The sequence below is a fragment of the Hoplias malabaricus genome, chromosome X2 (assembly GCF_029633855.1).
Source record: "Hoplias malabaricus isolate fHopMal1 chromosome X2, fHopMal1.hap1, whole genome shotgun sequence".
In the NCBI taxonomy this organism is placed as follows: domain Eukaryota; kingdom Metazoa; phylum Chordata; class Actinopteri; order Characiformes; family Erythrinidae; genus Hoplias; species Hoplias malabaricus.
The window spans coordinates 24,825,358-24,848,784 of record NC_089819.1 but is presented as its reverse complement, the minus strand read 5'-3'; the positions used below and the strand labels follow the sequence as shown (position 1 = coordinate 24,848,784).

At 47.3% G+C, this 23,427-nt stretch overlaps 1 protein-coding gene across 1 annotated transcript in view; it reads right to left on the bottom strand.

The window, feature by feature from the left end:
- The window catches only part of LOC136676502 (tetratricopeptide repeat protein 28-like), a 181,932-nt gene that overhangs the window by 55,462 nt on the left and 103,043 nt on the right, over nucleotides 1–23,427 (bottom strand). The window contains 1 exon segment of the mRNA XM_066653581.1: nucleotides 7,219–7,726. Coding sequence (XP_066509678.1) covers nucleotides 7,219–7,726 — 508 coding nt within the window.

The following is a 23,427-nucleotide window of genomic DNA, read 5'->3' as shown; positions in this document are numbered from 1 at the left end:
GTGTGTGTGCGTGTGTGAAACTGTGTGTGTGTGTGTGTGTGTGTGTGAGTGACTGAATGATTGTGTGAAACTGTACACAGGTGTGTGTGTGTGTGTGTGTGTGTGTGTGTGTGAGTGACTGAGTGTGCAAAACTGTCCACAGGTGTGTGTGTGTGCGTGTGAGTGTGTGAAACTGTGTGTGTGTGTGAGTGACTGAATGATTGTGTGAAACTGTACACAGGTGTGTGTGTGTGTGTGTGTGTGTGTGTGTGTGTGCGTGTGCGTGTGAGTGTGTGAGTGACTGAATGAGTGTGTGAAAGTGTACACAAGTGTGAGTGTGTGAGTGATTGGGAGAGTGTGTGAAACTGTGTGTGTGTGTCTGTGAGTGACTGAATGAGTGTGTGAGACTGTCCACAGGTGTGTGTTTGTTTGTTTGTGTGTGGGTGTGACTGAATGAGTGTCTACAGGTGTGTGTGTGTGTGTGTGTGTGTGTGTGTGTGTGTGTGTGTGTAAATGACTGGGTGAATGCTGTTTCCTCTCTATAAACAGTTAAACGTGTATGGTGACCTTCTCTTCATCCAGGTGGATGCTGTAAAGTGTTGGGAGCTGGGGGTCTCTCCAATGTCACAAAGAATCTACAGGGGGCCTAGGATATGTACATGTGCCACGTGTGGTTTATACAGCTCTCCCGGATTAGACTGAGGAGCTGAGGGACTGTTTAACTGCATCCTGGACTGATGGAGCTCCATCCGAAACCCTTGGGATCACGACGGATCCAGGACTAATCTTCCCACATCCGCACCTGACCTCACTAAAGCGTATGTGGCGGCACGCAGTCAAAGCCTCACAGAAATGTTCAAAGGAAGCCTGCGCAGAGGGATAAAACAGAAGCAATCTCCCAGTGAACAGCTTTGATGCCAGATACACAAGTGTCCATCAATTGTGGGACATCTAGGATACACTTTCACTGTCCCACCTGCTTTGTCTCACCCCCCCCCCCACCCCACCCTACCCTCACAGGATCCACAATGCTGTAATTAAGGAGTGGAGCTGGTGGCAGCGTCCCTCCTCTTCCCTGCTATCTTCATTACCCCCAGCCTACGCCAATCAGTTATTAAAGCTAATTAAGCGATTCATCAAGTCACTTTCAATTACCGGCAGCCTGACAGCACGCATTAGGAGTGGAGAGGGAAGGAGAGTGAGAAAAAAATGAGGGGGCATGGAGAACAAATGAAAATTACAGAGAGGACCAAAAAAAAAAAAACAAAGGACAAAAGAACAGCGCATGTGTGACAGAGTCTGTGCAATGTTAGAGTCGTATTTACTTCCAAAAAGCTGTGGAAATATACACCAATCAGCCACGAGATTAAAATCTCTGACAGGCAACATAAATAACACTCGCGCTCTGGTTACGGTGGTCCAGAGGAGTGGGGCGTAACGGTCAGTGAGTGAACAGCAGGTCCATGAAGTTGAGATCTGGGTGAGCCAAGGGCCAAACTGTGATGGTCTTAATGTTTTGGCCACAACAACCCTTTATCTCCACAACGCCGGTCTTGTGAGGTGTTCTCAGTGTTCAGTGCCAAATGTTTCCAAGGAGGAGCGACTGGCGAACACTGTGAACAGGGTCATTGATGGGTGAGACCCCCTTGGGTGAGACCCCAAGAACTACTGTAGCCCCCACTGCAGAAAGAGTTAACGCTGTGGTGATAGAAACAGGTTAAAACACAGTAGCTTTTCTGTGGGATTGGTCCAGAGGGGCTGGCCTTCACACCCCTCACAGATTATTGGGCACCAATGGACACCCAGGATTCTGCAGCCAGATTATGGAGTTATGGTTTACACACTAGGGGTGGGGCGATATATCATATCGGTTTCATTTGCGATATGTTATCAATACGTGCAATATATTGATATTTTTGGCGGGGGAAGCAGTCGGAGCAAAGAAACCCAGACCTCCCTCTCCCCAGCCACTGCTTCCAGCTCCTCCGGGGTATACCGAGGTGTTCCCAGGCCAGTCGAGACATGTAAGTCTCTCTAGCGTGTTCTTGGTGTTCCCCGGTGCCTCCTTCCCGTTGGATATGCCCGGAACACCTCACCAGGAAGGCGTCCAGGAGGCATCCGAACCAGACGCCCGAACCACCTCAACTGGCTCCTCTCGACGTGGAGGAGCAGCGGCTTCACTCCGAGTCTCTCCCGGATATCCGAGCTCCTAACCCTGTCTCTAAGGTAGAGTCCAGATGCCCTGTGGAGAAAGCTCATTTCAGCCGCTTGTACCCGCGATCTCGTTCTTTCGGTCACTACCCAAAGCTCGTGACCATAGGTGAGGGTTGGGACGTAGATCGAACGGTAAATCGAGAGCTTTGCTTTTCTGCTCAGCTCTCTCTTCACCACAAAGGACCGGTATAGAGCCCGCATTGCTGCTGACGCTGCACCGATCCGCCTGTCAATCTCACGCTCCATCTTTCCTTCACTCGTGAACAAGAGTTTACATCATGATTTGACTTTACATATTTAAGGTGGACCAACGAGGCAGCTGTGTCTAAGAGTGAACCATGAGTGGCCACAATCTCCACCAGCAACTGTGTCTGATCCACTCCATGTACCCGACACTACCACACCACCCCCACGTCAGTGTCACTGCAGCGCTGAGAATGCTCCTTTATTTAACGATGTTTGAATGACACCAAAACCTCACAGCTATCTAGTAGAAAGCCAACTATTGTGGAAGCTGTTACTGCAGTGGAGGAGGGACACATTCACTACTATTAAACTGCTCATTTGTGAACTGTCTGTGGTCATTACAGTAAGTCTGGGAGAGCAAATACACTGAAGGCTTTTCCATAATCTACAGCTACACACCATCACATCTTCAGGGAACTGTCTGCACACACACCACTCCATTCAGTGTGACACCCATGTGCCTGGACATAGTCAGCTTTCCCTGATACTCCATATTCAGCAGTGTGAGGCATAAGGCATAGCTAATTACATTATTGTATATCACAAAAGCCAATCAGCCAAACGTTGCAGTGATGCCTCATTAATAATAAAAAAAACCCTCCCATCCAGTCCAGCTTGGAATTTCTAATCCCCAAAAACCGAGAAGAATGTGTGAGGAGAGGGGGGGAGGGCCTGCCATTAGCTGTAAAGTGCCCTTATAAATATTCATAGCGCCAAGTGAGTAATAAGGGCAACGTTGGAATGGCTGAATAGGTAACAGTAAAAGATGTAGTGACAAAGCCCTTTGGCCCGGTACTTACCCTCCTAGGCTCCAGAGCAGAGATCAAGTAGCCCCCGTGCAATTAGAGGTCTTTCTTTCTGAATTAAGGCCAGCTTCAAGGTTAACGCTAATGGCCGTAATGGCTAACGTGCCTCGTTCTTGGCTGTGATGCCTGAAATCAAGCCGCGCCATGGGTTCTCAGTGTCGTCTACAAACGTGGTATGAATGCAGATATAGAGAGGTACTCTGTTATGCTGCCTTTGCAGATGTTTTGGACAAACCCTCTTTGAAATGAAGACTCAGCATTTCATATCACACCGATATAGCTCCAGTGCATGCGAGAAATATGACCTTGTGGTTGCTGGACCTCCCCCAGCTCAAAAGGACACAGACACCCGTCATAATCAGTGCTTTCAGCTACTTGAAGGTGCCCCAGATGCTGCCACTAACAGCTACATTGGTCTAAAGGCCAGATTATGCTTCTGTGTCGAATCTACGCCATAAGCAACATGTACCCGACACTGTAGCCTGATGCACACCTCCTCAGAAATGTATCAAAAAGTCAACAACAACTAAGATCTGTCCGCAATTAGAGACGAGCATGGATAGAGCGGGGCAGCACGGTGGCGCAGCAGGTTAGTGTCGCAGTCACACAGCTCCAGGGGCCTGGAGGTTGTGGGTTTGATTCCCGCTCCGGGTGACTGTAAGGAGTTGGTGTGTTCTCCCCGTGTCCGTGTGGGTTTCCTCCAGGTGCTCCGGTTTCCTCCCACAATCCAAAAACACACGTTGGTAGGTGGATTGGCGACTCAAAAAAGTGACCGTAGGTGTGAGTGAATGTGTGTGTGTGTCTGTGTTGTCCTGTGAAGGACTGGTGCCCCCTCCAGGGTGTGTTCCCGCCTTGCGCTCAATGATTCCAGGTAGGCTCTGGACCCACCGCGACCCTAAACTGGATAAGGGTTACAGATAATGAATGGATAGAGCGGAAGAGCCATAAATTCAGTCTCCTCGTCCACACACTACAGAGACTCCCAGATGACAGCAAACTCATAGAGAATGATTTCTACAAACATCGGTCTGGAAGTCACAGAACAAACACAGAGGTGGAAGAAATGCCTCTAAATAGAAAAACTTGAGATGAGAAAATAAAAAATCTTATCTTTGTATTTGTTTCCATCCTTGCAACTTACAAACAATGCTCTGGCACAAATATCACCCTACTCCCTGTATAGTGCACTTCACAGGTTACAAAACTAACACTACTTCACCCCGACAGTGCCCTAAATGTTAGATGGCGAGAGCAGTAAAATGGTTTTATTGTAAGATATACAATGTCATTTTTTAAATGCTATTTTATGACCTACACTGTGCACTACATTGCAGTCAATTGTAAAGACACAGGGAGAACACACCACACACCTCACAGACAGTCACCCGGAGGAAACCCACGCAGACACAGAGAGAACACACCACACTCCTCACAGACAGTCACCTGGAGGAAACCCACGCAGACACAGGGAGAACACACCACACTCCTCACAGACAGTCACCCGGAGGAAACCCACACAGACACAGGGAGAACACACCACACTCCTCACAGACAGTCACCTGGAGGAAACCCACACAGACACAGGGAGAACACACCACACTCCTCACAGACAGTCACCCGGAGGAAACCCATGCAGACACAGAGAGAACACACCACACTCCTCACAGACAGTCACCCGGAGGAAACCCACACAGACACAGGGAGAACACACCACACTCCTCACAGACAGTCACCCGGAGGAAACCCATGCAGACACAGAGAGAACACACCACACTCCTCACAGACAGACATACAGGTGCAGCACTTCACTGTAATGTAATGTATTGTGTTGTTTCATAGGACACATTTAGTTGCTTTCCAGTAGGGGAGAAGCAACAATGTCATCCAAGAGTTAATGAGGCTTTACAGCCAACCCCAAAGCTGGTGGAAGCTGGCAGGCCATGTGAAAGGGTGACCATAAAATAAATAAATGTAGGAAAGCAGCACTGCAAGGCATTCCAGGCGACGGTGTTGTGGGGAACCAAGGCCCCTCGTACTAATAGGGCCTTGTTCCAAAGACGATATGCCAGCAGGCACTGTCAAAGGTAAGGAAAAGAGCATGCATAATTCATATTCGTAATACACAAGCTGAGGTGGGTTATTATACCCTGGGCGAGAGAGAGAGAGAGAGTGAGAGAGAGAGAGAGTGAGAGAGAGAGAGACATGGTCGTACACACAGCAAGGGGGGCATGAATTATTAATAAATGCTACAAGTTCCACAGAAGGCGAAACGAAACTGTGGGGGTGAAATAAACGACATAATGAAAGAGACTAACTGTGTGCTTTTAATTTGGTCGTCTATCAAGGACCACGGCGATTGGACACGACCAGAAATGTTGTGGAAAACTGCTTGTCTGTCTCTTCTGAAGTGAAGTGTATTGCTACAGTAACAGCTTCTACTCTTCTGAGAAGGCTTTACACTGTAAATCTGAACATTGCTGTGAGAATTTGATGGGGATCAGTGAGGCCAGGGTCTGATGTTGAAGTTCTGGATCAGAAACTCTGCTCCAACTCATTCAAAAGATACTGAATGGCGCTCCATCACTCCAGAGAACACAGTTCCACTGTTTCACAGGCCAGTGATACTAGGGCTTATTCAGACGTTTTAAATTGTGATATATACTGATATTGAATTATTGTCCAGCCCTACACTCACACACTCACCCAGTCACTCAAACCCACGTGGACACAGGGAGAACACACCACGCTCCTCACAGACAGTCACCCAGAGGAAACCCACGCAGACACAGGGAGAACACACCGCACTCCTCACAGACAGTCACCCGGAGGAAACCCACACAGACACAGAGAGAACACACCTCACTCCTCACAGACAGTCACCCGGAGGAAACCCACACAGGCACAAGGAGAACACACCGCACTCCTCACAGACAGTCACACTGGGTGAGGATCGGTCATCTCACCTGCAGCGCCACAGAGCCACCCTCCTTTTAATGTGTTATAAAAATAAATGTGGATTCTCTCTGGCTTTTCTTGTCGGAAAATAATAATAAAAATGCCACTCCTCCCTCTCTGCCATGATGTAATCTCTGTGACATCAGAAGCACTGGACAAATGTGTCCTCAATCTGGCAAATGTCCAGCATGTCCAACGTGAGATAAACAGCTCCAGTTTTCATTAAAGTGAGAGCCTGGGCTGTTTAACATGCTGTAACCAAAGTCAAGGAGGAAGGGTGGACTCACACAAGGTTATAACAACACTCAGTGGTCATTTTATGTCTGACAACTTAAGCACCTGTCAATATTTATTTCCATTACTTCAATAGCACTTGCTCGTCCAGTAGATACTGGAACATGGGTGTATGGATGTGATGGCAGCCACGAGTGCATTGTGGAGCTTTTCCACTACATGGTACCTACTCTTGACTCTGCTGTACTCTGATGTTTAGTTTTCCATTTGGTTAATTTGGTCCTGATTATTTGTTTTTATCCGACTCACGACGGCAGCGCGTAAAATTGCGCCGTGGTCTTTTGAAGAGGTTCAAACGCTCCTTGGATCGGTGGCCGCCGAAAGAATCCAGCGAGAGCTGGATGCTGCAACAAGGAAGGAACAAACTCTACTGATCTGTCTGAACTGATGACGGCGCTGTGTTCAGTCCCAAACAACAACAACATGCCAATACACCATGAGTAAACACCACTTAACGTTACCGCCGCCGTTGATGTAGATCCCAAAGCCCGGTGTGGAAAACTGCCATTAGCGATTTCAAGTTCTGATGATGGATGATCAGTTCTGCTTCACAAACACCTCTCAGGCTGATCCCAGAGTTACTGGATGGACCTCCATCGCTTCCCTGCTCCACAGCCCAATGCTGAGGGCTCTCTTGGCATCGGACATGATCATATTTCAAGCCCTGCAACAGTGGAAGCTGAAGAGCAAACCCACCCTCAAAAAATCCCTAAAGAGCTCTTACCCAAATTGGATGAGGCTCTTCCCTCTGCTGCCCGGTCCTTCAGGAGCTCTGCGATGGTCAGCTGCTGCTCGTGGTACTGTTTGGCTCGCTCTAAGTCCTGCATGCATCGAGCAGCGTGGCCCAGTCCAGCATAGGCCCTCATCTCTATGGACTTCTCGTTGAGCTCCTGAGCCAGCTCCAGGACGTGTGTGTGGTAGGACATGGCCTTGTCAAAGTTCCTGTGATAGTGGTAAGCACTCCCCAGGTTGCTGTATGCTCTGGCCTCTTCCCTCTTGTTCTCAAGAGCCTTGGCGATGCTCAGGTGCTGCTCGTGGCACTGAACGGCATTCTCAAAATCCCCCATGGCGATGTAGACAGCTCCCATGTTGCCCAGTTCTCGTGCCTCAGACAGCTGGTCCTTGGACTGTTTGGACAGCAGAACACACTGCTTGTGGCTGGCCAAGGCATTGGGATAGTCCCCGATGGATGTGTAGACGTGTCCCAAGCTGCAGAGGGCTAGGGATGCAGCCTACAAAGAGAAAAGCACACACATAAGGTGGTTAAGACTCTTATTTTCCATGACAACAAGGGAGGGGCCATCTTGGTTTACTTTGTGTTCGAACTTCTGGAGAGACAGTGAATACCTTGATACAGATAACAACCACTGCGATAATAAACACAAAAACACACACGTTTTCTGGACTCTAAATTCAGTGAGTTTTAAAGCTGACAGAGTTCTGCCGTGACGTGGTGGAGGAGGAACTGGCTGTGCTTTGCATGGAGAGAAAACAGAGAAGGAGGAGACGGAGAGGCAATACGCAAATGAGCGTTACGGGAAGTACCGAAAAAGTTGCCTTATTTACCAGCTTTATATTTGCATCTTCATTTCCACCTTAACTCTAGAAGCATCGCACTTCTCTGACCAACTGAGACCTAGAAATGTGTCACTAGTTGAGTGATATTATCTTCCTTACTGAGTTGTTTTCTTCCACCTCAAATGTGATTTTAGGAGGCGGATGTTTCCTTCTTACTCTCAGTTTTCATATTCAGGCAATTATTTCCACCTTAAATGGGTTTAGCTTTTGAAAAACAGGTCTCTGTAGGTGGCATCATGCCCATATAAGGACATCTTATAACCCAATCCGTGCAGTGAAACACACACACACACACACACACACACTAATGAACACTAGGGGGCAGTGAGCACACACATGCCTGCAGCGGTGGGCAGCCCCAGCCACGGTGCCCAAGGAGCAGTTGGGAGTTAGGTGCCTTGCACTTCAGTCATGACTTGCCAGCTCTGGGGATCAAACCAGCAACCAGTTCCATAACCACCAGGCCATGGCTGCCCCCAGCAACCGGAGCACCCGGAGGAAACCCATGCAGACACAGAGAGAACACACCACACTCCTCACAGACAGTCACCCGGAGGAAACCCACACAGACACAGAGAGAACACACCACACTCCACACAGACAGTCACCCGGAGGAAACCCACGCAGACACAGGGAGAACACACCACACTCCTCACAGACAGTCACCCGGAGGAAACGCACACAGACACAGAGAGAACACACCACACTCCTCACAGACAGTCACCCGGAGGAAACCCACGCAGACACAGGGAGAACACACCACACTCCTCACAGACAGTCACCCGAAGGAAACACACACAGACACAGGGAGAACACACCAAACTCCTCACAGAACCCTGGTGTTGTGTGGCAGTGATGCCCCCTGCAGCAGCACCACGCTGCTCATGACATAAGATTACAACAACAAATCTCTACAAACTTCTTTGTGGAAAATTAGTGCAAAATTGTACCCCCCAACCCCCTTTTAAAAGATGGTCTGAGTAGATTAATCTCCAATCAGAGGAAGCGCAGCAGCAAGCATGCTTCAAAGTTTGCCTTATTGTAATAAGAGTGCACTGTATCCAGTGGCAGAGAGGAGATAAAGACACGGAAGAACCAAGAAGAACCTCATCTGCTCTCTTCAAACAGCCTGGGACCAGTCAGTGAGCCTCGCTGTTTTACCCCCGGATAATCTTCTGCTGAAAGATACTGGTTTAAATTGCAGATCCTTATCTGTGGGTGGGATGTAGTCTCAAAAAGAAAATCAAATCAGGCCTTTAACGCACTGACCTACATATAGCTGCTGTCCAAAAAAAAAGAAAAATGGTAACTTTAAAAAAGAAGGAAAAACCACTCTGAAATTTTAATGCATGTTAATGTAAAGACATTTTACTCCCAGTCCTCTCAGAGCTCTCCTATTGGTCCATGTCTCTGGAAATTTTCAAACACTCTAAAGAGCTGCTCATGTGCAGAAAAATGAAATCCTAATGATGCAGAAAATTGAAATCAAGAAGAAAAAAATGGAGATTCGTGGTTGCAGGGTCTAGGAGTGACTGTAGGGGATAGTAGTGGCCTGACTTACACGCAGTTCCTTATAAACGTATTGTTGTTTGTTCTTAGTACTTTACAAATTTAATATATTCTTACTGTTATTATTTGTTTTTTCTACTTTTGTTCTCAACTCTGTTCTTTTCATTCATTCATTCATTATTTGTAACCCTTATCCAGTTCAGGGTCGCGGTGGGTCCAGAGCCTACCTGGAACCATTGGGCGCAAGGAAGGAATACACCCTGGAGGGGGCGCCAGTCCTTCACAGGGTGACACACACACACACATTCACTCACACACTCACACCTACGGACACTTTTGAGTCGCCAGTCCACCTACCAACATGTTTTTTTGGACTGTGGAAGGAAACCGGAGCACCCGGAGTAAACCCACGCAGACACAGGGAGAACACACCACACTCCTCACAGACAATCACCCGGAGGAAACCCATGCAGACACGGGGAGAACACACCACACTCCTCACAGACAGTCACCCGGAGGAAACCCACGCAGACACAGGGAAAACACACCACACTCCTCACAGAAAGTCACCCGGAGGAAACTCACGCAGACACAGGGAGAACACACCACACTCCTCACAGACAGTCACCCGGAGGAAACCCACGCAGACACAGGGAGAACACACCACACTCCTCACAGACAGTCACCCGGAGGAAACCCACGCAGACACAGGGAGAACACACCACACTCCTCACAGACAGTCACCCGGAGGAAACTCACGCAGACACAGGGAGAACACACCACACTCCTCACAGACAGTCACCCGGAGGAAACCCACGCAGACACAGGGAGAACACACCACACTCCTCACAGACAGTCACCCGGAGGAAACCCACGCAGACACAGGGAGAACACACCACACTCCTCACAGACAATCACCCGGAGGAAACCCACTCAGACACAGGGAGAACACACCACACTCCTCACAGACAGTCACTCAGAGCGGGACTCGAACCCACAACATCCATGTCCTTGGAGCTGTGTGACTGCGACACTTTCCTGCTGCACCACCGTGCCACCCAACTGTTCTTATTAAAGGTAATTAATTTTATTCAATTTATTATAATTTAGAGTGTGTTGATTGTGTTGAACAGTGTTGATTGTAAAGTGTCCATGGGTGTCTAGAATCTGTTCTTTTTGCTCCTGGGAAGGAAGGAAGAGTGGGTGGTTTCCTACCTTCCTCCAATATCCATCACAATCCATCTTGACGCTGTAATTTTAAGGTAAAACATAATACAGTTGCTTTAATTTAAATGTTTCATTTTTTTTCCTTATGCTTTTTTTCTAATTAATTTAAATTAATTAATCAATCAGTTATACATTTTTATTTATTGAATATTTTTACAAGGTGCTATTTAAATGAAGTTTGACGGAGCAGTAGATTGATTCCTTCCTACAGACAACTCTGAACCCGTAATCACTTCCCTGTCTGGAGTTTATCTTTCCGATAAACAGCGAGAAAACTGTTTTAGCGTGGACAGATGTTGCATTAATTAGAGTACGCTCCACACTCTATTTGGAGACTATTTGGAGACGGGACGAGGACTCTGGACAGGTGCCAGGTGAAGAGGACAATAAGCCTGCAACCTGTTTACAATCTGTCCTCAGTGTGTTGAGGGCAAAATGTTAAAACTTTGCTGGACATGTGCTCATCCACCTCAGCAGGTGTTTGTTCTCTGTTCACTGCAGTAGGAGCCTCTACTCTTCCGGGAAGGCTTTGGACTGGACTTTGGAACATTGCTGTGAGAATGTGATAGCAGCTACAAGAACACGAGAGAGAGGTCAGCTTCTGATGTTCTGTGATCTATCATCTCAAAGGTACAGGATGGAGCTCCAGATAACATGATCAGACAAGAACAAAAAAACAATAATACAAAGAAAGAAATATTTAAATAAGTATTAATTAATAGAAGGAAAAATATATTAGATTAAATTATTACTAAAATAGAAAGAGGGCGGCACGGTGGTGGTGCAGGTTAGTGTGAGGCGTGTGGCGTGTTCTCTCTGTCTCTCAATGAGTCGCATTTAAATGTTGAAGATGATTGAACGTACAGAATGTGTTAATGTGTCCAAGAATCCTCTCAAAATGTAAGACTCTAAAGGCACTTAATAAAGTGCTCTGTAAACAGCGATACATTATGATCCACAGAATATCAGTACCTCATGTGCTATGTAGAAAGGTACAGACAAAGTGGCAGTGCGCAGTAATATGAGAAGACATTCATTATAATGTCCAGCTGCTGCTCAGTGAGCATGTTGTACAACTGACCCAATTTCATGCTTTTCTTTAGAGACTGTACCAGCTCAAGCTTATTATAAAGGGTGTGTAAAAAGTTCTGGACTCACTGCAGATATGGCCCTCTGGTGAACTGCTAGAAGATGTCAGTAAGAAATGAGGAGCTGAAGTTAGCATGCTTTAATGAACACAAAACAGGAGCCTGTAGGAGTGGGACCGCACCGAGGGGGTGGTACCAAGTCACTTCGAGACGTTCCTATGAATATTTAACTTCAACCAGCGCATAAATAACTCCAACCTTCAGCTCCGTAATCTGTAAAGCACAGCATCAAATGGATTGCATGCAAAAACACATCCATCACCCATCGTGCGCATTGTTCCCCTCTGTTCCTTTCGCAGGTTTGAAGAAACCTGGAACCAATTACTTACAGCAAGAACTTCCAGCGTTTCGCTGGACTTTAAAGGCTTGAAGAAACATTACACAGACCAGATCTGGCAATCACCCTCCGTCACAACTTGTTTCATGTTTCTTTCCTGATACAGTATCTCCAGCTTTAAAATGACGCCTGCCTTTTGAAGCTACGCCACATTCGGCTCCAGTCGAGCCACTCCCCAAACAAAGAAACAGGAAAACGGCGCTTTCTGAGACTCCACCTCACTCTGGAGCTAAGCTTTGGTCCAAAAACAACAGGTTATTAACCTTATCTTAACATAAAATAATATGATGTGTTTACATCAATGGAACTTGACTGACACCGTAAGCCTGAGTGACTTACAACGTTAATCGTGTTACAATGCAAAGTTGGAAGTCTTGCCAAAGGACTTTAATCTGTGGGGTTTTTCAAGGTCAGACATCAACACTCAGTCTGTCAAACAGTATCCACATACCTTTAGCCTTCCAACTATTATTTTGTGATGTTCACTGACCTGTAACAGGGAGAACAGAACATCTGAAGTGGCTACTTCAGGCACGGCACTGCAGAAACTGCACTACGTAACTTTTGGATGAGGGTAGGGATAATTATTTATCACTTCAAATAAACAGTAATTAGAATCAAACATGATACACTCATAACATCCTTATTTTGTGCTATTATGATGTTATGATCATGGAAAGATGAAGCTGAACGACGCACATTCAGACAGAGGTCTACACAAACATCTGCTGAGGAATGTATGAACTCCAAGGTCCTTATTATTTGATTCTCCTCATTGTCCTCAAGACCCCTCTCAAATGCCCTCTCATTACATCTGTGCACACAGACGTGATTGTGTTTACACAGGCGCACTGGTCTCCAGATGATTTGATTAAGCCAGCTGTCAGGATCTATAAACAGTTGATAAAGTGCTGGGCCTTATCAGGAAACACTTTTCTGCTGAGGCTCTACTAATGAAAGCTAAACATGGGCTCCTCTGGGACGAACGCGAGGATGGAAGCTTTGGAGTCCAGTGGAGACCATTGGAAAAGTCTGCTATGGCTGTGAAGTTGGAATTATACGAATAATAGCTCACTAGCTTTCAGCTATGTGTTTGCGTAGAACTGTGTAAAGGACTGCGCACACACACACACACACACACACACACACACACACACACAATCCTCCCACCTAAGTAATCCATGATCAAACATGAGAGGTGTTCATGACAATTGATAGCATTTAGGAACCACAGTAACTCAGCTACAAAATGGCAGACCACGTAATGTTACAGAGTGGGGACGCTGAGTGCGTCAAAGTCAACAACACTCTGATTCAATAGTCCCAAACCTGTTGTTATAGATGCAAAGAGGGAACCAACTCCATATTAGTGCCCGTGGATTCAAAATGTGATCACATAAAATCTCTTGTAGGTGTCCCAATACTTTCTGTTCATATAACATCCCTTCAGTTTTGGCCACAGCATGTTTGTCCAAATGTTTAGAATAAGGTAAACACATTGCACAACACCTCCATAGAAATGCTGGAGCAGCTGCACATGAGCCTAAGGTCAGCATGCTGAAAACCAAGCGTTGAAGGAGGGGTTTAAATCATCCAGTATGGCTCCAGTCAGCACCTCTAATCATCGCATGGCTGTATGCAACCAAACCCTCCTCCCAGAAGAGTAGAAGCTGTTACCACAGCAAGAGGGAACACATTCCATATTAAAATCCTCAATTCATACAGAACTGCACTATTGGAAGCTCTGTTGTGTACATGAGGTATTGAGGCTTAGTATAATTATGGTAATTAGCATAATAGACTTCATGTGTTATTCTGAAGAGCTGGCTCCAGCTGACTGCCTGAACGTAATGCAGCAAGGCTCTAAGGTATTCCTGGGTCCAAGTATGACAGCATTAGCTCAGGGTTGTGACTCTGAACTCAGTGCACACTGTGCCAAAAGTACTTGGACACATTAGCATAGTGTGCACATGAGCTTGCTATATATCTCATTCCAAAACCATGGACATTAATAAGAAGTGGGTTGGACTACGTTGGACAAAAGGCCTGGCTCAAAGTGGACAGTCCAGCTTCCCATTATAGAAGTACACACTGGGGTTAAGGACAGGGATCGGTGCAGGACACTGGAGTTTATCAGAACCATGACACACACTCACCCAGTCACTTACACTTCTACTCCACCTACCAACATGTATTTGGACTGTGGGAGGAAACTGGAGCACCAGGAGGAAACCCCCAGAGACACAGGGAGAACACAGCCAACTCCTAAGTCAGGACCCAGAGGCCCTGAAGTTATTAATTGGGCTAATTGGGGGTGGGGTTTATTAGGAAAGCTTTTGGACGTAGCATTGTTTGCAGCATCAAAAGTATCTCCAGATGTATATCCTTTTCACACAATAACATCTGGCCTCCAAGTCTACAGTATGTTTCCGTCATTTCTGACCTGTCCAAAACTTCTCCTGGAGTATTTTCCTGCTTTGTATCCAGGCCAGTGGAGTCAAAAACTTGTTTCCTCACAACTATTCCAACTTACCAAGGATCCGTACCCCCAGCCTGTTCAGATAAATCACTCCATCAATGTGTACGTGTTTTCCAGTGGAAAGCAGGGCTAGCTCATTTGGCAGCACTGCAGGCAGCTGGGCAGTGGAGCCAGAGCTGTTTGGCACCAGAGTGTAGGATCAGCAGGTGTTGGCTAAGAGAGTCAGTGAAGCAAGCTTGGGTCACACCGAGAGAGCAGAAGCACCAACTGCTTCCCCACTGCTGTGAACATGAAGCCAGGGAAGGGGAACATTCATCTACCGCCCTGGAATCCCAGTGGAGAGCGTTTTGCTAGCGAGTGCTAAGCAACTGCTTCTGTCATCCTTTGGCTTGTGAAGAGCTAGCAGCTGCTTTACTGATTAAACAAAACAGCTAAAGCTTCGTATTATGTTCTGCTTCAACTTAGTACTGAACAGCACAGAAACAGAGCCACACTGCAGAGGTCTGGTGCTCACGGCAGGGACACGGTATCTGGAGGGTTTTGTACAATGAACAGAACTCCAATCCTTTAAAAGCATGAACCGAGATGAGGATGCTGCTCATCCATCCTGGTGCTTCCATTTTGCCTTAAATTGTGCACCAGCTTCTTTCTGGTGCCTCTGTTCCACCTTAAATGATGCAGCAGGTTCATTCTGGTACATATGTTCCATCTAAAGTGGTGTAGAAGTTACACTGTAATGCCCCAGCTTCACATTCCACCTTAAAACGATGCAGCAATTACATTGTGGTGCATCCATTCCACTTAAAGTGTGCAGAATTTACACTCTGTCTTCTGATGTCTACTGATGCAGCATTTAAATTTTAGTGCCTCCGGCCCCTGTTCCACCTTAAATTGCCTGTATCCCATGGTGCAGCAGTTATAGTCAATTGCCCCCCAGTAAATAAGGAACGTCCCTGGACGTTCAAAATAGGTCTAAAAGTAGTCTGTCCATCAAGGACATGTTTTAAACATCAATGGATGTCCAAAATCCATCTTAATAAGTTAGTTAAGTGGTGACCAATCGATAACGTCAATGGACGTCCAAAATACGTCTAATAGTCGTCTTTTCAACTTTCATTTTCAACCTTAAGAGAACGTTGATTAGAGGGCAGTCATTACGTTATTTCAACGTTGAATCAATGGCTAAATGTTTACTGGGCCCTGTTCTACCTTAAATGATGCAGCAGTTGCATTCAAGTGCCTCAGTTTCACCCTATAACCATACAGTAGATTGTCTGATCCCTCTGTTCCACCTTAAATGTTACATAAGCAACAGTAAAAATTACAGCAGTTACATTCTAGTCCCGCAGTTCCCCATTCCACCTTAAATAATGTAGCAGTTACATTGTGGTGTACATTATTACCATAAATGACGCAGCAGTCAGTCCTGTGCCTCCAATCCACCTTTAACCTAGGTGTTGCCTGTTTACAAGAAAAAAGCAATGATACTTCTGTGTCATTTAAGGTGGAATGGAGGAATTAGAAAGCATTGGCTGTTTCATTTACTGTGGAACAGAAAATTATAATTAGAAAAGCATTTCTACCCATAAATATAAATATTCATTCTCTTGGACCTATATAGATCACCTACTGGATTTCACCCACCCACCCACCCCCACACACACACACACACACACACACACACACACACACACACCCACACACACACACACACACACACACAGAGAGAGAGAGCCAAGGTTTCCAAATCCTTTCATGCATTCAAATCAAAGTGTTCTCCATATGAAAGTGGTATTGTGTAAGACTCTTTTCATTTCAAAAGTAAGCCACATTACTATTAGATCCGGCCATAAGAGACGGAGGGAGAGATGAGAGAGAGAACAGAGGGAGGCGGAGAGGAGAGATATTGACCCGTGAAAGAAGGGGGAAAACACTTTAAGGAGAGGTGAGAATGGAGGATGAAAGAGAGAAGCAGAAGTGTTTGAAGGATAAGAGAGAAGAGTGGAGTGGAGCAAGGCGTCCAGGAGGAGCACAAGCCTCAGATCTGATTCCACCTGCAGAAACCTAGGCTGGTAACAAGGAAACATCCATCTCCAGCATGTGTGTGTGTGTGTGTGTGTGTGTGTGTGTGTGAGAGAGAGAGAGAAGGTATACTAGAGGTACATTATTGGTCACTAAAGGCGCAATCAGTGTAAATGTACCTTTAAAGGTACAACAGTGTTTAAAATTCCAATTGTGTTCCCTAAAGGTACACAACATTCTCTTCTCCAGAAGTAAGAATGGTGGGCATTAATAGGGGATCTTTAAACCCATTAAACCCTTCTACTCCTATGGAAAGGCTTTAGACTAGATGTTTGGTATTTGGAAAAGGCTGTGAGGATTGGATTGCATCCAGCTGACGTTGGACGATTAGTTCAGGATCCCAAACACTACACCAACTCCTCCCAAAGGTACTAGATATCACTCCAGAGAACGCAGTTCCACTGTTCCACAGCCCGCTAGGAACCACAAGGTAGTGTTATACCCCTCTAGCCAACACTTGGCATTGAACACGGTGATCTTAGTCTCATGTGGCAGCAGTAGGTGACCTACTGAGAGATACTACGGTGAAGGTTTGATCCAGTTTTTATTTTAAATCCAAGCCACCCACACGCTTCTGTATTTCCAGATATGGAAAACTGGGAATGAAAGCAGGCCCTAACGCAGGGAACAAGGCAAAGAGGAGTTAAAAAATAATGAATTTAAATCCCACCAGAGCCGTACGACAAGAAGACCCCTCTTTGTCTCTCAGTGCTTAGTCTCCGAGAGAATCTAAAGAACTGGGATGTGTTTCCTTTGACTTTGAATGGACTTCAATCCTCAGCAAAAGCAGACGCCAGCCCCTTTATCTCTAAACTCTCTCTCTCTCTCTCTCTCTCTCTCTCTCTCTCTCTCTCTCTGTCACACACACACACACACAAACCACAAAAACCCTACAAACACTCGTCTCTATCCAGAACTGCCAACACCACCCCCTCTCAGAAACCCCTCTATTTTGCACCCGCTCAGCAGACCACCCATCCAAATCCCCCCTGATCTTCTCCCCTCATCCTCAGACGGAATTACAGGCTTCACGCAGCCGCTCCTGACGGGGAACCGAGCGAAAAAAAAGCGCATATGAAAAGCGAGAACGGTGCGACATCTTGGCGGCAGAAGACCTTCAAAGGGGCGAAGGCTTCTGAAGCTTTTTCTCCTCTCGGCGAGTTTAACCCGATCCTGGTTCGTCGCTGTGCTAGGGGGGTCTTAGCCACCCTGGTAGCTTCGATAAGGGTTCGAGGGGAAGGAGAAGAGGCTGCGGGTGCTTTATCAAAAGTGACAGACCCAAAAATGAGGCTCCAGAGAGGAGTAGACGGAGGAGGAGGGGATCAGAGGTGTGAATAAATGGAGTAAAAACAAATAGAAGGATTGAGAAGCAGGCGGAATGTAGGACAGAGGATGTATGCCGGCTGGAGTAGGTGCCATGTGTCCATCGTGGAGCTCTTGACCAGGAAGCTACCGTAGAAGAGATTTCTGATGTCAGTCTTGGTTTTAAAATGTTGTAGTGTTCCTACAGAAGGTGCAGAGGTGGCCAGCACCAAGTGGATCCCGACCCAGAACTGGGACATGAAATACAAATGGAAAATAAGAATAAATACAATTAATCCTAGATGAGAAAATCATTGTTGCCCAGGTTCTGGGGCCACAGACCCATTTCATTGGCCTACTGGACTCTTCAAGTGACAGCACTAGAGTGGACCACTCCTGCTTGTCACATGAGGGTCAAATGTACGCCATATCAGGATCACCAGGGGTCACTGTTCTGGACATATAAAGATTGCCATGGTCAGCACTGTTGTATCTGTGGGAGATGTTGACTACATCTATTATGTAATGTATGGCCAGATGAGCTTTTAGATGAGATTTTCAGGATGAGATCAAATGGAGATGCAGTTCATAAATGAGACGTTGCACCTAGTTTAGGACATTACTGAAAATCTGAGAGGTAAGAAAGAGAAGAATGAGTGAGTGAGTGAGCAAGAGTGAGAGAGAGAGAAAGCCAGTGGGTTGATGGACGAGAGAGAGAGAGAGAGAGAGAGAGAGAGAGAGAGAAGAGATAGAGAGAGAAGAGAAGAGATGGAGAGAGAGAGAGAGAGAGAGAGAGAGAGAGAGAGAGAGAGAGAGAGAAAGCCAGTGGGTTGATGGATGAGAGAGAGAGAGAGAGAGAGAGAGAGAGAAAGCCAGTGGGTTGATGGATGAGAGAGAGAGAGAGAGAGAGAGAGAGAGAGAGAGAGAAAGGTTGATGGACAAGAGAGAGAGAGAGAAGAGTCAGAGGAATGGCTACACGTGGGACAGACGAGTGGGCTGACAAGACAGAGATAAGGACTGACAGAATGATGGGAGAAAGAGGGGACCTGAAGTTGGGGAATGGATGCTGGGCTCCTTTGGGAGGTGAATCTGATGTGACTCACAGGAAAAAAAAATCTTTCACTCAATCAATCAGTTTACAGCCTGAGTGTAGTTTACACAAAGTCATTGACTCTCTCTGTGCCTGTAAACTACATGAACTACATTAACTTACTGAAAACAGGGATCATTAAAGGGGGGGATGATATCCTATACATTTATACCTATGTGGTCAAAACTCCAGCAGCACTGCTGTGTCTGATCCACTCATACCAGCGCACTGCCACAGGTCAAAGCAGCGCTCAGAATGACCCACCACCCAAATCATACCTGCTCTGTGAGGGACCTGAGTATTGAAGAACAGGGTGAATTTATTGTAGTATACTGTATTGTATTGTGTTGTGTTGTATTGTAGTTTATTGTAGTGTATTGCATTGTTCTGTATTGAAATGTGCTATGATGTATTGTACTGTATTGTTTGTGTTGAACTGTATTTTATTGTAACCTACCCCTGGAGCCAGGCCTGGGGGTAGTGTTCGACGGCGAGCGCCTGGTGGCTGGGCAGCCCACGTAACCCGGCCGGGCTCAGCCCGAAATGGCAACGTGGGAGGATCATGTAGGCTCACCACCCGCAAGATCCAGAGTAGGGGTGCGGTGCAATGCCCATCGGGCACAGAGCGGGGGCAAGGGGGCCCCTGGCGTCGTGGAACTTGTCAGCGGAAACTGGTTCTTGGTACGTGGAACATAACCTCACTGGGGGGGAAAGAGCCAGAGCTGGTGCGTGAGGTTGAGAGATACCAGCTAGATATAGTTGGGCTCACCTCTACACACAGTGTAGGCTCTGGAACCAAACTCCTCGATAGGGGTTGGTCTCTCTCTTACTCAGGAGTTGCACAGGGTGAGAGGCGCCGGGCGGGTGTGGGGATACTCACAAGTCCCCGGCTGGCGCCTGTACAGCTGGAGTTTGTCCCAGTAAACGAGAGGGTCGCCTCAATGCGGCTCTGGCTTGCAGAGAGGAAAACTTTGACTGTTGTGTGTGCGTATGCACCGAACAGCAGCTCAGAGTATCCGGCCTTCTTGGAGGCAGTGACTGGAGTTCTAGAGGGGATTCCATGCACTGACTCTGTTGTTTTGCTGGGGGACTTCAATGCTCACGTTGGCAATGACTGGGAAACCTGGAGAGGAGTGATTGGGAGGAACGGACTGCCTGATCTAAACCCGAGTGGTGTGATGTTGTTGGACTTCTGTGCTAGCCACGGTTTGTCCATAACGAACACCATGTTCGAACATAAGATTGCTCATAAGTGTACTTGGTACCAGAGCACTCTGGGCCAAAGGTCAATGATCGACTTTGTGGTTGTGTCTTCTGACCTGAGGCCGTATGTTTTGGACACTCGGGTAAAGAGAGGGGCTGAGCTGTCAACCGATCACCATCTGGTGGTGAGTTGGATCCGATGGCGGGGAAAGCTGCCGGACAGACCTGGTAAACCCAAACATATTGTGAGGGTGTGCTGGGAAAAGCTGGCAGATGACTCTGTCCGGATGGATTTCAACTCTCACCTCCGAGAGAACTTCTCACATGTTCCGGAGGAGGTAGGGGAAATGGAGTCTGAATGGACACTGTTCTGGACGTCCATCGTGGAAGCGGCTGCATGTAGCTGTGGTCAAAAGCTTGTCGGTGCCTGTTATGGCGGCAACCCAAGAACCCGTTGGTGGACACCAGGGGTGAGGGAAGCTGTCAAGCGGAAGAAGGAGGCTTTTCGAGATTGGCTAGCTCGGGGAACTTCCGATTCTGCGGATGGGTACCGGCAGGCGAAAAAGGCTGCAGCTGTGGCAGTTGCTGAAGCAAAATCCAGAGCATGGGAGGAGTTTGGAGAGGCCATGGAGAATGACTTCCGGGCGGCCTCAAAGAGGTTCTGGAAAACACTCCGACAGCTCAGGAGGGGGAGGGGGGACACTGTCCAAGCTGTGCTTAGCAAGGATGGTGAAACTCTGAACTCGACTGAGCGTATTGTTGGGCATTGGAAGGAGCATTTTGAGGAACTCCTTAACCCGAGAGACATGCCTCCTGTACAGGAGGTAGGGCCAGAAGTGTCTGGGGGGTCAGATTCCATTTCCTTGGCTGAAGTCACTGAGGTGGTGAAAAAGCTTCGCAGTGGCAAAGCTCCAGGAGTGGATGAGATTCGCCCAGAGTTACTGAAGGCACTCGATAATGTGGGGCTGTCTTGGATGACACGCCTATACAATATCGCATGGACCTCGGGAACGGTGCCTTTGGATTGGCAAACCGGGGTGGTGGTTCCTATCTTCAAAAAAGGGGACCGGAGAAAGTGTGCCAATTATCGTGGCATTACACTTCTCAGCCTCCCGGGGAAAGTCTATGCCAAGGTGCTGGAAAGGAGAATCCGTCCGATAGTCGAACCTAGGATATTGGAGGAACAATGCGGATTTCGTCCTGGCCGTGGAACTATGGACCAACTCTTTACTTTTGCACAGATGATTGAGGGGGCATGGGAATTTGCTACTCCACTCTACACATGCTTTGTGGATTTGGAGAAGGCATATGACCGTGTTCCCTGAGAGATTCTGTGGGAGGTGCTCCAGGAGTATGGGGTGCCAGGGTCGCTCCGGCGAGCTGTACTCTCAGAGTTTGAGTTGTGTTCGCATCCTTGGTAGTAAGTCAGGCTTGTTCAGTGTGGGCATTGGACTCCGTCAGGGCTGTGCCTTATCTCCACTCCTGTTCCTGATATTCATGGACAGGGTGGCGCGGCGTAGCCTGGGGCAGGAGGGCTTCCGTCGAGGATCTCGGGAGGTGGCATCTCTGCTTTTTGCGGACGATGTTGTTCTTCTGGCTTCTTCGCACGGAGGCCTCCAGCGTTCACTTGAGCAGTTTGCAGCCGAGTGTGAAGCGGTCGGTATGCGGATCAGCACCTCCAAGTCTGAGGCCATGGTTATCTCCCGGAAACAGATGGCATGCTCCCTTCAGGTAAGGGGTGAGAACCTGCCCCAAGTGAAGGAGTTCAAGTATCTCGGGTTCTTGTTCACGAGTGATGGGAAGAGGGATGGTGAGATTGACCGTAGGATAGGTGCAGCGTCTGCAGTAATGCGGTCACTGTACCGCACCGTTGTGGTGAAGCTGAGCCATAAAGCAAAGCTCTCAATTTACCGGTCAGTCTACGTTCCCACTCTCACCTATGGTCATGAGCTCTGGGTAATGACCGAAAGAACAAGATCGCGGATACAAGCGGCCGAAATGAGCTTTCTCCGACGGGTCGCTGGGCGTACTCTCCGTGATCGGGTGAGGAGCTCAGTGACTAGGGAGGAGCTCGGAGTAGAGTCGCTGCTCCTTTGCATTGAGAGAAGTCAGTTGAGGTGGTTTGGGCATTTGATCAGGATGCCTCCTGGACGCCTCCCACTGGAGGTATACCAGGCACGTCCAACTGGAAGGAGGCCCCGGGGTAGACCCAGGACACGCTGGAGGGATTATATCTCCCGGCTGTCCTGGGAACGCCTTGGGATCCCCCAGGAGGAATTGGTGGATGTTGCAAGGGACAGAGACGTCTGGGCTTCTTTGCTCGCCCTGTTGCCACCGCGACCCTGAAATGGAGAAGCGGAGAAGAAAATGATGATGATGATGATGATGTATTTTATTGTACTGTATTGTTTGTTTTGTATTGTATTGTAATTCGTTGTATTGAATTGGGGGCGGCACGGTGGCACAGCAGGTAGTGTGTGACTGTGAGGAGTGTGGTGTGTTCTCCCTGTGTCTGTGTGGGTTTCCTCCGGGTGCTCCGGTTTCCTACCACAGTCCAAAAACACACATTAGTAGGTGGATTGGCAACTCAATAGTGTCCGTAGGTGTGAGTGTGTGAGTGAATGTGTGAGTGTGTGTTGCCCTGTGAAGGACTGGCGCCCCCTTCAGGGTGTATTCCCGCCTTGCGGCCAATGATTCCAGGGAGGCTCTGGACCCACCGTGACCCTGAACTGGATAAGAGTTACAGAGAATTAATGAATGAATGTATTGAATTGTACTGCATTGTTTGTGTTGTGTTGTATTGTATTGTATTGTATTGTTTGTGTTGTATTGTATTGTATTGTTTGTGTTGTATTGTATTGTATTGTATTATTTCTATTGTATTGTACTGTTTCTGTTGTATTGTATTGTACTGTATTGTTTGTGTTGTGTTGTATTGTATTGTATTGTTTCTGTTGTATTTTATTGTATTGTATTGT